The 17,260-nt window shown below is 42.2% G+C and overlaps 2 protein-coding genes across 14 annotated transcripts in view; both read right to left on the bottom strand.

Moving 5' to 3' along the window:
• Positions 1–7,169, bottom strand: part of LOC139564640 (clathrin coat assembly protein AP180-like) — a 58,143-nt gene extending 50,974 nt beyond the window's left edge. For 3 of the 7 annotated variants that reach the window (XM_071384346.1, XM_071384349.1, XM_071384347.1), the window contains exons 1-2: positions 6,889–7,169; positions 6,198–6,426 (exon numbers count right to left, since the gene is read on the bottom strand). In XM_071384346.1, coding sequence (XP_071240447.1) covers positions 6,198–6,327 — 130 coding nt within the window. In that variant the 5' untranslated portion in view covers positions 6,328–6,426; positions 6,889–7,169. Of the gene's footprint in view, positions 1–6,197; positions 6,427–6,858 lie in introns of all 7 variants that reach the window. The other 4 variants (XM_071384343.1, XM_071384348.1, XM_071384345.1 and 1 more) reach the window with 2 other exon arrangements.
• Positions 7,170–14,542: 7,373 nt separating this feature from the next.
• The window catches only part of LOC139564616 (protein DOP1A-like), a 39,319-nt gene continuing 36,601 nt past the window's right edge, over positions 14,543–17,260 (bottom strand). For all 7 annotated transcript variants that reach the window (XM_071384296.1, XM_071384295.1, XM_071384297.1 and 4 more), the window contains one exon: positions 14,543–15,156. In XM_071384296.1, the coding sequence (XP_071240397.1) occupies positions 14,863–15,156 (294 nt within the window). In that variant the 3' untranslated portion in view covers positions 14,543–14,862. The remainder of the gene's footprint in view (positions 15,157–17,260) is intronic.

The raw sequence follows: 17,260 nt of genomic DNA, 5'->3' as shown, positions 1-17,260 counted from the left end.
TTTTAGAATAAGGCTGTAATGTAACAAAATGTTGAAAAAGTCGAGGGTTCTGAATACTTTCCGAATTAATGTATGTCATCTGCATATAATGAAATTTGGTGGTCCGTGTCCTCAACTGATATTTGCCCTATATCTTGGGATTGACATATTTTTTTTAGCTAAAGGCTCCAGTGATAGGGCAAATAGGAGACTGGACGCTGGACAGCCTTGACGGGTTTCCCATTTGATGGCGAACTGTGAGGAGCATTGATTGCCCTTCAAGAATATCGCAAAGGGGTTCCGATACATATTCATAAATATTTAGCCAAATACCATTCTTTTCACAGAATACCAGAGACGGTCAAATGCCTTCTCCGCATCAATTCGCTTGACTGCACAGGGGGATGGTATATTAGGAGCAATGTGCATTATACATAGGAGACGTCTCAGATTGTCTGACGCCAGTCTATGTTTGACAAAACCTGTTTGATCAGGATTAACTATGTTGCGTAAATGGTTTCAAGACGTTTGGCTAGAACCTTTGCGTACATTTTCATGTCAATGTTAATAAGGGAGAGAGGCCTATGACTTGGATAGAGAGTTGCATCTTTACCTTTTTTATGTAACAGAGAGATAATTGCAGTATTAACATCACTATTGAAAATCCCATTTGAATAGATGTTTGTACCATTTCTAATAATATCGAGCCAAGTTCAGACCAAAAGGTTAAATAGAATTCCGGTGGGATTGCCATCCCATCCTGGGGATTTGCCTCAGTTCATGTCTTTCAATGCATCGTGCAGTTCATTGAGCATTATACTGTAGGTGCATTTAGAGTGTGTATCATCGGAGGAGAGTTGCGGTAAATTCAAGCCCTTGAAAAAGGGTCTCTTGCTTTCTGCTGTATTTTGTACTTCAGAACTATATATTTTTTTCATATCAATTTTTCCAATGTAAATTGATTGATGGTGAATCATGCAAGAGAACACACGTCAGACTGAATGGAAACAATGTCAGCAAGACTATCATTATTGCGTAATTTACTAGCTAAGAGGAAGCTAGGTCTATTACTGTCCACATAATCAGTTTGTCTGACTCTGTGAATTAGAAATTCTGCTCTTAATCTGGGTAAGGAATTTAACTCGGATTTGATGATTAATAATCATCTTTCCTTCACGGCGGAAAAACTGTTCTGCTGTTGACGAGTTAGTAAGGATAAAGTGAGACTGTTGAGACTTGTTCAAACCAGAAGCAAATGCTATTGTATGGTTTCTAATGAACCCTTCCATTGTCATTCACAGACTCTTTGATGAGGATAAATTCATGTAAATCAGACATGAATTGATTACAGAAATCAATTTTTTTTAAGAGAGTGAGATTACTTGTGGCATGATTTGGAGCATTGGTTATAGTTTGCATAAGTTTGCGTGATAATAAGACATAGACATACAGTATGCACAATTTCCACCTTTTGTACAAGATGCAATGACTGTGATGAAAGTAGTATGAAATCAATCTATCCTTGAAACTGATCTGTGCCTAGCTGAGTAAAAAGTATATTCTTTCAGTTGTGGATTATGCACTCTCCATATTGTATATCTACTAGTGAAAAATCAGAAACCATAATTTGCTATGCTATAGTGGCTAGTGGTGCAGTACCCGATTTGTTAGATTTATCCATTGTCGGGTTTACGGTTGTACTCATATCACCACCTAAGACTACATGGAAACCAGATATTCCAGCAAGTATTATGTGTAGAGAAACAAAAAAATATATAATCGTAAGTATTGGGGACATATGCAGAAACAAAAATATATACAGTACCAGTCAAAAGTTTTAGAACACCTACTCATTCAAGGGGTTTCTTTATTTTTACTATTTTCTACATTGAAGAATAATAGTGAAGACATCAAAACTCTGAAATAACACATATGTAATCATGTAGTAACCAAAAAAGTGTTAAACAATTCAAAATATATTTTAGATTTTAGATTCTTCAAAGTAGCCACCCTTTGCCTTGATGACAGCTTTGCATACTCTTGGCATTTTCTCAACCAGCTTCATGAGGAATGCTTTTCCAAAAGTCTTGAAGGAGTTCCCACATATGCTGAGCACTTATTGGCTGATTTTCCTTCCCTCTGCGGTCCAACTCATCCCAAACCGTCTCAATTGGGTTGAGGTTGGGTGATTGTGGAGGCCAGGTCATGTGATGCAGTACTCCATCACTCTCCTTCTTGGTCAAATAGACCATACACAGCCTGGAGGTGTGTTGGGTCATTGTCCTGTTGAAAAACAAATGACTAAGTCAAACCAGATGGGATGGCGTATCACTGCAGAATGCTGTGGTAGCCATGCTGATGAAGTGTGCCTTGAATTCTAAATAAATCACTGACAGTGTCACCAGAAAAGCACCCCCACACCATCACACCTCCTTCCCCATGCTTCATGGTGGGAACCACACATGTGGACATCATCCGTTCACCTACTCTGTGTCTCACAAAGACACGGCAGTTGGATCCATAAATCTCAAATTTGGACTCATCAGACCAAAGGACAGATTCCTACCTGTCATATGTCAATTGTTCGTGTTTCTTGGCCCAAGCAAGTCACTTCTTCTTATTGGTGTCCTTTAGTAGTGCATTCTTTGCAGCAATTCGACCATTGTTCACGCAGTCTCCTCTGAACAGTTGATGTTGAACTATGTCTGTTACTTGAACTCTGTGAAGCATTTATTTGGGCTGCAATCTGAGGTGCAGTTAACTCTAATGAACTTATCCTCTGCAGCAGAGGTAACTCTGGGTCTTCCTTTTCTTGTGGCGGTCCTCATGAGAGCCAGTTTCATCATAGCGCTTGATGGTTTTTGCGACTGCACTTGAAGAAACATTAAAAGTTCTTGAAATTTTCCAGATTGACTGACCTTCAAGTCTTAAAGTAATGATGGACTGTCGTTTCTCTTTGCTTATTTGAGCTGTTCTTGCCATAACATGGACTTGCTCTTTAACCAAATAGTGCTATCTTCTGTATACCCCCCTACCTTGTCACACCACAACTGATTGGCTCAAACGCATTAAGAAGGAAAGAAATTGCACAAATTAACTTTTAACAAGGCACACCTGTTAATTAAAATACATTCCAGGTGACTACTTCATGAAGCTGGTTGAGAGAATGCCAAGAGTGTGCAAAGCTGTCATCAAGGCAATGCGTGGTTACTTTGAAGAATCTCAAATATAAAATATATTTTGATTTGTTTAACACTTTTTTGGTTACTACATGATTCCATATGTGTTATTTCATAGTTTTGATGTCTTCACTATTATTCTACAATGTAGAAAATAGTAAAAATAGAGAAAAACCCTTGAATGAGTAGGTGTGTACAAACTTTTGACTGGTACTGTACATTCCAGAAAACATTTCTTTCACATAGGCAATCCTCCCTTCTTGACCATTGAAACTTGAGATTACGGCGAAAAACAACAATTACCACTTTCGTTTTATTATTATTAACAGAAGAAAAGGCAGCCACCTTGAAGTTGTTGTTTTCTATTTTGCTTATATCATCCTTCCTTATATGAGTTTCCTGGAGCATGGCAATATCTACTCCTTTCCTATTCATAATATCAAAACAAATAGTACGCTTTCTCTTCTTATGCCCTGTAAATTCCAAGAAAGCACAGTTAGCTTAACCATTAAACATCTGGAAAATACTTTGTTGCAAATGTAATAATGAGTACAATCCCATTTGTAAGTAAATAAAAAGTATAGAATACAGAATAGAATACAGTATGTAAAAAATTAAAAATAAACTACATTTCCCAAGAGCCCTCCCAGATCGCAACTCATATAAACCTCCCCCTTTCCCTCCCCTACCCTCCCACCAAAAAGTGAATACACGTGATTATATTGCATTTGTATTAGACTCGTAATATCTACAGCATTGGTTGATCTAATTACGAGACAATTTACCATATGTACTATTTTGTGTGTGTGTGTGTAGGGGTGCATGCGTGCGTGTGCATGCATATATATGTGTGTGAACCTGTTGTGTATTCAGTGGAGAACATTGTCCCTTAGAGCTAGTCAGTGGGCGACATCACATACACTCAAAGCACTAAACGAGAGCGACTGGCTATGAAGAGCAGAGGACACTGAGTCGGCACTTTCCGAGATGTCAAAAGATTGCTGACACATCATTGGCCGGGGGGGGGACTTTCCAATCGCCCAATCCCATGATTAAGGGGAGTACATAAATATGCTTTACTCCCAGACTCAAGGAGGATGGATTGGGTGTAGATTTTACCTAGTGGGGTTTTGAGTTATGTATTGCCCAGGTCAATCTTGGTTTTCATATTGATGAGAAATTACAGCCTTAGGTTACCTAGCTGGCACAGTATTGGGCTATCATCCAGGCATGCGGACTCTCTTGGCCTAATTGCTACAGACTGATCACTAATGGTTCTGTACGGAGAAAGTGAGGCAAACAAGCCATCTGCCATCAGTGATAATGTAGGCCCGATGCAAATCAGAAGCCTTTGGATTAAATTGATCTGGTGTCTGGGAACCCCTGACAAAGATTCTCTCAGGTACAGTAGGAGTGTATGATCTTTTAAATGCTTACACATAATCACATACAGGGGTATACATTTAGTATACAAAACATTAAGAATACCTGCTCGTTCCATGACATAGACTGACCAGGTGAATCCAGGTGAAAGCTATATGATCCCTTATTGATGTCACTTGTTTAATCCAATTCAGTCAGTGTAGATGAGGGGGAGGAGACCGGTTATACAATGCTTTTGAAGCCTTGCGACAATTGAGACATGGGTCGTGTATGTGTGCCATTGAGAGGATGAATGGGCAAGACAAAAGATTTAAGTGCCTTTGAACAGGGCGCACCAGTGCCAGGCTCACCGGTTTGTGTCAAGAACTGCAACGCTGCTGGATTTTTCACCCTCAACAGTTTCCTGTGTGTATCAAGAATGGTCCACCAACCAAAGGACATCCAGCCAACTTGACACAACTGTGGGCAGCATTGGAGTCAACATGGGCCAGCATCCCTGTGGAACGCTTTCAACACCTTGTAGAGTCGACGACATGACAAATTGAAGCTGTTCTGAGGGCAAAAGGTTGGGGGTGCAACAAGGTGTTTGGTATACTCAGTGTATATTGGGGATTTCAAAATACAACTCTGAAACTAAGAACTACATTCAGCACATCAGGTTTCCTATGTCATTGTAAGGCAAAACCAGCAAAAAAAATGTTTTTCTCCTAACCATCAAACAAAGTGGGGCTTTGATACTAGACACAGCTTCTAAATCAGGGTTAAGGGCTGACAGACAGTGCCACTCTGCCTCCTGTACCTCCTCAAACTGGCCTGGTCCCCAGATACAGGCCTGTGTTAGTGACCTTTGACCAGGATCTTTGACCTTTTTTGCATTATGCATTTAGCAGCACTGGAGCAGGAATCCATTAATCAGACTGAGGTAGAGGCCATGATGCAATGCTTTAAAAACACAGCCTTCCTTCATTCTTTCCTTCCTTCCTTTCTCATTTGAGGTAATCCCTGATCTCACGAAAATTGCTAGGTGTAAGCAATGGTTCTATCCCATGGCTTCCACCAATCCAACCGTATCAGATCACTTATTTCTCAAGTGAGGGTGGGAGGAAGGATGTAGAGGGATGCAGAGGTAGGAGCCTGGTGGCTCTGTTCTGTTCAATGTCCTGGCTCGGAGTTGACTACTTCTAGTCTAACTGCACAGCAGGCATCAATATTGATCGGTGATGCCTGGCAAGGGGCCTGGACTGTCTGGCTAAAGCAAAACTTGATTTGTTTCAGGTCCACATAATGAAAATTTTTTATTTCACACAAGCAAATAAAGATGGGGAACCATTGTTATTGATTTAGTAATATTATAATATGGGTATAGGTATCACAGGAGGTTGGTGGCACCTTAATTGGGGAGGACAGACTCGTGGTAATGGCTGGAGCAAAAGGAGTAGGCTAGTATCAAATACATGAAACACATAGTTTGATGCCATTCCATTTGCTCCGTTATGAGCTGTCCTCCCCTTTGCAGCCTCCACGAATAGGTATACCATGGGACCTGCCACAGGAACACACACACACACACACACACACACACACACACACACACACAAACACAGGCAGGGAACCAGTACTTGTAAGGTGTGTTTAGAGATGGGAGGCCATGCTTACATTCCAGGTGTTTTTTCTTGGGTGCTGTCTGCTCATGAGTGGTGGCTTTGCAGACAGCTCGAGCAACCTCCGATCCCGTCAAGGTGTATTGCGCCGCGGCAATGCGGTCCGTCAGCGTCTGCCCCGACATCTTCTCTCCGTGGCGTCCAACCTCACGAATCAAACGTCAAAAATGGTCCCCCCCAAAGCACAACCAGTCGTCGTATTCCAGGCTGCTCCTAAAAATCCACTGGGGAGGTGGATATTGGAAAAATACTCTCAGCCTAGATATGGGGAAATGCTGTAGGATATTAGGCCCCTATCTGAGATCGGAAATTAAACGACAAGTTGAAAAGGATGCTTGACATGGATAATGGCAAATACGGTTGCGTCGGGCTTTCCTCTCGAGTCCAATTTACGGATAGCCTATACCATACTTAGGCCTGGCCCATGCTATATGAACTCGATTTGATAAATAAGATTCGTCTATAGGCTATCAGATGTGTAATTTATCCTGAATATGCAATACAACAAGGCAAAGGGAGAGATGAGGTCGATTTATTTTCTATGATACCTTCTCGTTGTAATTGTCTATAAACGGGTATTTGTTTTTTGCAATGTTGGATTTGTATAATTATACATTAGTAATACATGTTTTACAATGAAATATCCGTTAAATTACCTGTAGGCTATTCTATTCTAAAGTCCTTACTGTAACGGTATGGATGGTTGCCTCCTTATACAATGATGGCTCGCTGTGGATGATGCTCAACGGACAAGGCGTCCTTCTCTCTTCCTGCGAAGGACTATAATCCTCGCCAAGGACCCCTGTTTTTCAGCCAACTGTTTTGCCTCTCAATTTATGGGCCATTAAATAACAGTGGCGTTCTTTCCCTCCAGTGATCCCCCCCGTTCACCGCCGACGATGCTTGAAACAGAGGTGGATGGTGGCGTTTCAGTGGACTTGCCTTGTTTGTTTCATTATTTATTATCTCACTCCTCCCCCTCGTCTGATTCAGATGACACGTCATTTAAGAACCCAGTAGGCTAGTAGCAGCATCCCTATAAGCAGCAGGCAGCATCCCTATAAGCAGCGGGCAGCATCCCCATGGCGAGTCTAGTTCTTAACGGGTTAAAGGGGACCACAGAAGCCAACGATAGGCAGATACGAGTAACCAAAAGCTGATCTGACCAGTACAGGAGAAGGATGTGGAAAGCTCCCTGACTCAACTGTATTATGTTACGCTGCTTATTATGCTTTCATATGTAATCCCCGTTGGAAGTCTGCCTTTTCCTCTGGATTCCCTGACAATAATTGTTTGTTCACAATGATATGTTTGCCCAACTATTGGTGATGATAGAGAAACCTTCAATTATTTATATTAGAACCATTTCAGCACCATTGCGCTATCCACATGTCCTGCCCAGTCTATGGGTTTCGAACCATTTCAGCATCATGGCGCTGTCCTCAATTGGTTTCGACCAAAGATAAAGAGGCGAAGAGAGAGGGTTTACTCCCGTGAAAATCTGTCCACAATAAGCAGACCACCTGCCTTCAGGCCTTTGGGAGGACTACCGTTGTTAGGTTGGAGACAAGACGATCTCGTCATTATATATACAGTTTAAGTCGGAAGTTCACATACACCGTAGCCAAATACATTTAAACTCAGTTTTTCACAATTCCTGACATTTCATCCTAGTAAAAATTCCCTGTCTTAGGTCAGTTAGGATCACCACTTTATTTTAAGAATATGAAATGTCAGAATAATAGTAGAGAGAATGATTTATTTCAGATTTGATTTATTTCATCACATTCCCAGTGGGTCAGAAGTTTACATACACTCAAGTAGTATTTGGTAGCATTGCCTTTAAATTGTTTAACTTGGCTCAAGCGTTTCGGGTAGCCTTCCACAAGCGGTTGGGTGAATTTTCTCTCCCCCACTCTGCATAAATGGAAGTTAAAAATCCCTTTGTTACAACAGAGAGAGATTTTGCAGTACTGTAAGTGTAACGGATGTGAAATGGCTAGCTAGTTAGCGGGTACGCGCTACTAGCATTTCAATCAGTTACGTCACTTGCTCTGAGACTTAAGTAGGGTTGCCCCTTGCTCTGCAAGGGCCGCGGCCTTTGTGGAGCGATGGGTAACGACGCTTCGTGGGTGACTGTTGTTGATGTGTGCAGAAGGTCCCTGGTTCGTGCCCGTGTTGGGGCGAGGGGACGGTTTAAAGTTATACTGTTACATTGATGCTGTTGACCCGGATCACTGGTTGCTGCGGAAAAGGAGGAGGTTGAAAGGGGGGTGAGTGTAACGGATGTGAAATGGCTAGCTAGTTAGCGGGTACGCGCTACTAGCATTTCAATCAGTTACGTCACTTGCTCTGAGACTTAAGTAGGGTTGCCCCTTGCTCTGCAAGGGCCGCGGCCTTTGTGGAGCGATGGGTAACGACGCTTCGTGGGTGACTGTTGTTGATGTGTGCAGAAGGTCCCTGGTTCGCGCCCGCGAGGGGACGTACTAAAGTTATACTGTTACATAACATCAAAAGGTTAGACATTGAAACAATATTTCTAATGTAAATAAAGTGGTAAATGGTTCGTGGGGCTCTAAACAATAATCATGTCAAATAAGTTGCTGTTTTGTGATATAATTAAGGACGGTATAACCACATAACGGTAACTCTACAAATGTATACGTCCCAGTTATCAGATTTACATCTAAATGTTGTGGAACTTATATGATTCAATATGAAACTATTTGTGAGAAAATGAAATGTTATTTTTGCCTTCTCAATGAGGTAATACTGTAACATCAAAAGACTTTTGCCAAGTCAGTAACCACGCCCACGTGTGCACAGACATTGTGGCAACGTGATGGAACCGCCCTCCAAGGCGAGTGCTTAAAAGGACTCGCTGAAGAATTAACATATTAGACCAGCGTGACCAACAGCGTGAGCTGAAAGTTACGAAATGGTTAGAAACTCTGAAACTTTCAACAGAGAAGAAGAAAATCTCCACCAGACCAGACAGCGTGAAGCGGTGGCTACACGGCTGAGAAATGGTTTAAAACTAAAGACCAGCCAAAGTACAGCGCGAGCTGGATATGGCAAAAAGGTTTGAAACTACAATACCAGAAAATGGTAAGACCCTCTGAAACTCTCTCTCTCTCGAAGAAGAAGAAGAAGACTGCACAGGAACATTCAGTCTGCAGCTGTTTATGCACTGTTAGCCTAGGAAACTCGACCGAAGACGACAACAAAGAAAAATTTCCTCTCACCACTATAGGTATCTCTAGGGTATCTATTCTAAACAAACAGAGTGAAGAATAAAGCCCACTGAACACCGCGTGGTACACCTGGAAGATTTGTTCTAACAGACACTCCGAGACCAACCTACTACAACTACTAAGGACATGGTGACCTCTGGTGGACAACCAGAGACTTCTGATGAACTACTCACCACAGATGGACAGGTTGATTTCACCAGAAAGAGACGACAAAGACATACAAGCGTAAATATGTACTTTGCATTTCTAAATCAGAACGAGCGGTTGTTTGGGTGCTAAATATTCACATTTACGATGAGCGTATTATTCAACTTCATGTTCGATAGTTGAATTCCTTTGTCTCCCCTCCTCCCGCTCTTTCTTCCCGCCCCCTTTCATTGTGTAACAAGCCGTCATATCGGGCTAGTCCACTAGGGACTTTTCATTGCATCATGTTAGTAACCAATGTATAATCTATCCTGTGTGTGTGTTTATGTAATTCTGTGTGATTATTTAGTTAGTAAATAAATAATTAAGCCAATTTGTGTATCGCTGATTCATCATGGTTCGTGCAGATTTGAAGTCAACAAAATTCAGAATGAGACTGATGAGGTAATAATGATAATTCATGGATGATTGGTATAACGATATACACTATCGTTCAAAGGTTTGGGTTCACAGACACCTCACAAGCCCTCAACTTCATTGAATAGTACCCGCAAAACACCAGCATCAACGTCAACAGTGAAGAGGCGACTCCGGGATGCTGGCCTTCTAGGCAGAGTTCCTCTGTCCACTGTCTGTGTTATTTTGCCCATCTTAATCTTTTTTTTTATTGGCCAGTCTGAGATATGGCTTTTTCTTAGCAACTCTTGCTAGAAGGCCAGCATCCCGGAGTCACCTCTTCACTGTTGACGTTGAGACTGGTGTTTTGCTGGTACTATTTAATGAAGCTGCCAGTTGAGGACTTGTGAGGCGTCTGTTTCTCAAACTAGACACTCTAATGTACTTTTCCTCTTGCTCAGTTGTGCACCGGGGCCTCCCAATCCTCTTTCTATTCTGGTTAGAGCCAGTTTGCGCTGTTCTGTGAAGGGAGTTGTACACAGCGTTATACGAGATCTTCAGTTCTTTGGCAATTCATTTCTCAGAACAAGAATTGACTGTCGAGTTTCAGAAGAAAGTCCTTTGTTTCTGGCCATTTTGAGCCTGTAATCGAACCCACAAATGCTGATGCTCCAGATACTCAACTAGTCTAAAGAAGGCCAGTTTTATTGCTTCTTTAATCAGAACAACAGTTTCAGCTGTGCTAACATAATTGCAAAAGTGTTTTCTAATGATCAATTAGCCTTTTAAAATGATAAACTTGGATTAACTAACACAACGTGCCATTGGAACACAGGAGTGATGGTTGCTGATAATGGGCCTCTGTACGCCTATGTAGATATTCCATAAGAAATTTGCCGTTTCCAGCTACAATAGTCATTTACAACATTAACAATGTCTACACTGTGTTTCTGATCAATTTGATGTTATTTTAATGGACAACAATTTAGCTTTTCTTTCAAAAACAAGGACATTTCTAAGTGACCCCAAACCTTTGAACGGTAGTGTATTTATATCTTTAGAGTTCATTCGGGAAACGGTAACTCATTAAACAAACTTTTTCCATGGTGCCCCAAGATTGCTAATGAGTTCATTGTTACATGATTAATTTAATCATCGTAATAAGTAAATATAGTTAATTGATTTGATTAAAAAATCCTCATCTCATTAATGGTACCAACGTCACGACAGCCTTTCTAGGGAGTTTTTCCTAGCCACCGTGCTTCTACATCTGCATTGCTTGCTGTTTGGGGTTTTAGGCTAGGTTTCTGTATAGCACTTTGTGACATCGGCTGATGTAAAAAGGGCTTTATAAATAAATTTGATTGATTGATTGAAGCAGCATCATCATGCTATGGGGATGTTTTTCAGCGGCAGGGACTGGGAGACTAGTCAGGATCGAAGCAAAGATGAATGGAGCAAAGTACAGAGAGATCCTTGATGAAAACCTGCTCCAGAGTACTCAGGACCTCAGACTGGGGCGAAGGTTCAGCTTGCAACAGGACAATGACCCTAAGCACACAGCCAAGACAACGTAGGAGTGGCTTCAGGACAAGTCTCTGAATGTCCTTGAGTGGCCCAGCCAAAGCCCGGACTTGAAGGAAGAATGGGAGAAACTCCCCGAATACAGGTGTGCCAAACTTTTAGCGTCACACCCAAGACTCGAATCTGTAATCGCTGCCGAAGGTGCTTTAACAAAGTACTGAGTAAAGGGTCTGAATAGTTATGTAAATGTGACATCAGTTTTATTAAAGATAATTAGCAAAAAAAAAAAAAAAAAAGTTTTTGCTTTGTCATTATGGAGTATTGTGTGTGGATTGATTAAGGGAAAAAACTATTTAGGCTGTAACCTAAAAACATGTGAAAAAAGTGAAGGGATCTGAATAGTTTCCAAAGGCACTGTATATATATAAAGAACAGCCAGGCCTCAGAGGCAGCACGGGACCAGGCTAAGATTGTCCACGAGGATGACTACTGCATTTCCATACATTAAGACCCCTTTAGTATATGGTTATGTTCAACTGTGTACATAAAATGAAACAATCTTTACATTTTAATCTGCCAATCAAGAATGTTTCGGGCCTTCAATGTACAGTCGTGCCCAAAAATTTTGAGAATGACACAAATACTAATTTTCATCAAGTTTGCTGCTTCAGTGTCTTTAGATATTTTTGTCAGATGTTACTATGGAATACTCAAGTATAATTACAAGCATTTCATAAGTGTCAAAAGCTTTTATTGACAATTACATGAAGTTGATGCAGAGTCAATATTTGCAGTGTTGACCCTTCTTTTTCAAGACCTCTGCAATCCGCCCTGGCATGCTGTCAATTAACTTCTGGGCCACATCCTGACTGATGGCAGCCCATTCTTGCATAATCAATGCTTGGAGTTTGTCAGAATTTGTGGGTTTTTGTTTGTCCACCTGCCTCTTGAGGCTTGACCACAAGTTCTCAATGGGATTAAGGTCTGGGGAGTTTCCTGGCCATGGACCCAAAATATCGATGTTTTGTTCCCCAAGCCACTTATCACTTTTGCCTTATGGCAAGGTGCTCCATCATGCTGGAAAAGGCATTATTCGTCACCAAACTGTTCCTGGATGGTTGGGAGAAATTGCTCTCGGGGGATGTGTTGGTACCATTCTTTATTCATGGCTGTGTTCTTTGGAAAAATTGTGAGTCCACTCCCTTGGCTGAGAAGCAACCCCACGAATGGTCTCAGGATGCTTTACTGTTGGCATGACACAGGACTGATGGTAGAGCTCACCTTGTCTTCTCCGGACAAGCTTTTTTCCAGATACCCCAAACAATCGGAAAGGGGATTCAGAGAAAATGACTTTACCCCAGTCCTCAGCAGTCCAATCCCTGTACCTGTTGCAGAATATCAGTCTGTCCCTGATGATTTCCTGGCGAGAAGTGGCTTCTTTGCTGCCCTTCTTGACACCAGGCCATCCTCTAAAAGTCTTCACTTCACGCACAACTGCCTGCGCTGCCATTCCTGAGCAAGCTCTGTACTGGTGGTGCCGCGATCCCGCAGCTGAATCAACTTTAGGAGACGGTCCTGGCGCTTGCTGGACATTCTTGGGCGCCCTGAAGCCTTCTTCACAACAATTGAACCGCTCTCCTTGAAGTTCTTGATGATCCGATAAATGGTTGATTTAGGTGCAATCTTACTGGCAGCAATTTCCTTGCCTGTAAAGCCCTTTTTGTGCAAAGCAATGATGACGGCACGTGTTTCCTTGCAGGTGACCATGTTTGACAGAGGAAGAACAATGATTCCAAGCACCACCCTCCTTTTGAAGCTTCCAGTCTGTTATTCGAACTCAATCAGCATGACAGAGTGATCTCCAGCCTTGTCCTCGTCAACACTCACACCTGTGTTAACGAGAGAATCACTGACATATCAGCTGGTCCTTTTGTGGCAGGGCTGAAATGCAGTGGAAATGTTTTTTGGGGGATTCAGTTAATTTGCATGGCAAAGAGGGACTTTGCAATTCATCTGATCACTCTTCATAACATTCTGGAGTATATGCAAATTGCCATCATACAAACTGAGGCAGCAGACTTTGTGAAAATTAATATTTGTGTCATTCTCAAAACTTTTGGCCACGACTGTACTTCCAATGCCTCAACATGGACAGTCATTACAGTAAACAGAAAAGTTGTGAGGGAAATGTTTGATAGACACAAATTCATGTTCATGTCAGCCCTCTCTCTTGCCTAGCACCGTATATATTGCTATAAACTCTACCTCTCAACCACAGAAAAAAACACGAAAGCGCCCACTCTTTGTGAGGATGTTTTCATGTCTGAGGAAGACTTCCAAAAAGTCCTCCTGCTGCAAAACCTTGTAGAGGAATGTATGTCTTAATATACAAATTTCATTGTAATTTTGGTCTTTTTCAAATCTATCTAATATCATATTTCAAAAAGTGGTGGATGTAACTGGCCAAAATGTGTGTCAACATTCTAGTTATTCATTCTATTAGTCATCCCCAACCCTATACATGAAATGATGCATACAAATGGCACACATCAGACTATTTATGTACAATATGAGAGAGAACATGTTGAAGGCCCAGTTTTATATTGCCACACACTTTTGGTGTGAGAGCAGTTTGAAAAGACAGTGTGAAATATCAGCCTGTTTTGGTGGGATGGAGTTTTGGCCTGACTGGTGAATAGACCAATAAGAAAGAGAGTTCCAAACCTCTTCGCAAATAACAGCTAGCTTTCAGTTTTCCCCTCTCCACTTCCATACAGTCCTAGCGAAAAGTCTTGCTTGAGAAATTGCTCTTTGCCAAGAAGCTATTACTATTTTTAGACAATTTTAATTGAAAACAATCACAGTAAGGTACTTAATTGCTAAACAAAAATGTGATATTGAGATAAAAACGACTGCACTGGACCTTTAAGTGCATTCCACTCTCTATGATGCTCAAACCATTTCAAATAACGTGTCTGTCCATGGTGAGGGTGAGACCGAGACACACAGGGCATGTAGATCTCATGATAAGTCTTTAATTCAGTAAGTCACAACAATATAGAATTGCACAGCATCTTCACATTGTCCCAGAGAGGTCTTGCACAAACTGTCAGTCAGTCTTCACAGCTGCCCTGTATATACAAATAATTAAAAGCCTTTGAAAAGTAAAATACAGTCATTATAAATAGAAGAAAAAAAATGTACAAACTTGATTTATTTTTAGTTCCCATGGTTTATGTCCCTAATATGTTCCCTTATATACAAGATGAGTTTAATTCACTAGTGTTTTTAATTTATTTATTTCCCTTCGGAAAATACATTTCCCTCTGTCCCTCGTGTTCACGTCTTGATAAGGCCCTCTAGAAAGTCTTTCTCCACCATCTCCTCAATGTTCTGCCGTGCCCGGCTCCAGAACACTTTTTGGCTCTCCAGCTTGCCCTCCTTGTTGGGGAAGGAGGGCCCAGAGTGGCTGGGGGCGGCATTGCGGCTGCTGGCCTTACTGTTGAACACCTGGCTGAGCAGGTTGAAGAAAGGGAGGAGCTGCTCCATACTGCGGATCATGTAGAGTGTCAGGGTGAGGTGGCCCGGTTCCCAGGACAGAGTACGCAGGGAACAGTCCTCCTCTGGGTTCTTCTATGGGATGGAAACAGATGACAGCAGAATGAGCAAAGAGCTGTGACTTTATATAGCTATGACTACACATATTAAACTCAGCAATAAAATAAACGTCCTTTTTTCAGGACCCTGTCTTAGGTCACAGTTATGAAAATTGTGGACACTAAAGAGGCCTTTCTACTGACTCTGAAAAACACCAAAAGAAAGATGCCCAGGGTCCCTGCTCATCTGTGTGAACATGCCGTATGAATGCTGCAAGGAGGCATGAGGACTGCAGATGTGGCCAGGGCAATAAATTGCAATGTCCGCACTGTGAGACCTCTAAGACAGCGCTACAGGGAGACAGGATGGACAGCTGATCGTCCTCGCAGTGGCAAACCACGTGTAACAACACCTGCACAGGATCGGTACATCCAAACATCACACCTGCGGGACAGGTACAGGACGGCAACAACTGCCCAAGTTACTCCAGGAACGAACAATCCCTCCATCAGTACTCAGACTGTCCGCAATAGGCTGAGAGAGGCTGGACTGAGGGCTTGTAGGCCTGTTGTAAGGCAGGTCCTCACCAGACATCACTGGCATCAACGTCGCCTATGGGCACAAACCCACCGTCGCTGGACCAGACAGGACTGGCAAAAAGTGCTCTTCACTGACGAGTCGCGGTTTTGTCTCACCAGGGGTGATAGTCGGATTTGCGCTTATCGTCGAAGAAATGAGCGCTACACCGAGGCCTGTACTCTGGAGCGGGATCAATTTGGAGGTGGGGGGTCCATCATGGTCTGGGGCGGTGTGTCACAACATCATCGGACTGAGCTTGTTGTCATTGCAGGCAATCTCAACGCTGTGTGTTACTGGGAAGACATCCTCCTCATGTGTTACCCTTCCTGCATGCTCATCCTGACATGACCCTCCAGCATGACAATGCCACTAGCCATACTGCTCGTTCTGTGCATGATTTCCTGCAAGACAGGAATGTCAGTGTTCTGCCATGTCCAGCGAAGAGCCCGGATCTCAATCCCAGTGAGCACGTCTGGGACCTGTTGGATTGGAGGGTGAGGGCTAGGGCCATTCCCCCCAGAAATGTCAGTTAACTTGCAGGTGCCTTAGTGGAAGAGTGGGGTAACATCTCACAGCAATAACTGGCAAATCTGGTGCAGTCCATGAGGAGGAGATGCACTGCAGTACTTAATGCAGCTGGTGGCCACACCTGATACTGACTGTTACTTTTGATTTTGACCCCCCCCCCCACCCATCCCCTTTGTTCAGGGACACATAATTCAATTTCTGTTAGTCACTATGTCTGTGGAACTTGTTATGTCTCAGTTGTTAAATCTTATGTTCATACAAATATTTACACATGTTAAGTTTGCTGTAAATAAACCCAGTTGACAGTGAGAGGACGGTTCTTTAAAAAAATATATATGTACAGTTGAAGTCAGAAGTTTACATACACCTTAGCCAAATACATTTAAACTCAGTTTTTCACAATTCCTGACATTTAATCCTTGTAAAAATGTACTTTCTTAGTTCAGTTAGGATCACCACTTTATTTTAAGAATGTGAAATGTCAGAATAACAGTAGAGAGAATTATTTATTTCAGCTTTTATTTCTTCCATCACATTCCCAGTGGGTCAGATGTTTACATACACTCAATTAGTATTTGGTAGCATTGCCTTGAAATTGTTTAACTTGGGACAAACGTTTCGAGTAGCCTTCCACAAGCTTCCCACAATAAGTTGGGTGAATTTTGGCCCATTCCTCCTGACAGAGCTGGTGTAACTGAGTCAGGTTTGTAGGCCTCCTTGCTCGCGCACGCATTTTCAGTTCTGCCCACAAATTTTCTATAAGATTGAGGTCAGGGCTTTGTGATGGCCACTCCAATACCTTGCCTTTGTTGTCCTTAAGCCATTTTGCCACAACTTTGGAAGTATGCTTGTGGTCATTGTCCATTTGGAAGACCCTTTTGCGACCAAGCTTTAACTTCCTGACTGATGTCTTGAGATGTTGCTTCAGTATATCCACAATTTTCCATCCTCATGATGCCATCTATTTTGTGAAGTGCACCAGTCCCTCCTGCAGCAAAGCACCCCAACAACATGATGCTGCCACCCCTGTGCT

Source organism: Salvelinus alpinus, chromosome 35 (genome assembly GCF_045679555.1).
Source record: "Salvelinus alpinus chromosome 35, SLU_Salpinus.1, whole genome shotgun sequence".
Classification (NCBI taxonomy): Eukaryota; Metazoa; Chordata; class Actinopteri; order Salmoniformes; family Salmonidae; genus Salvelinus; species Salvelinus alpinus.
Note: the sequence above shows the minus strand (reverse complement) of the source record. Positions and strands in the feature narration are given on the sequence as shown.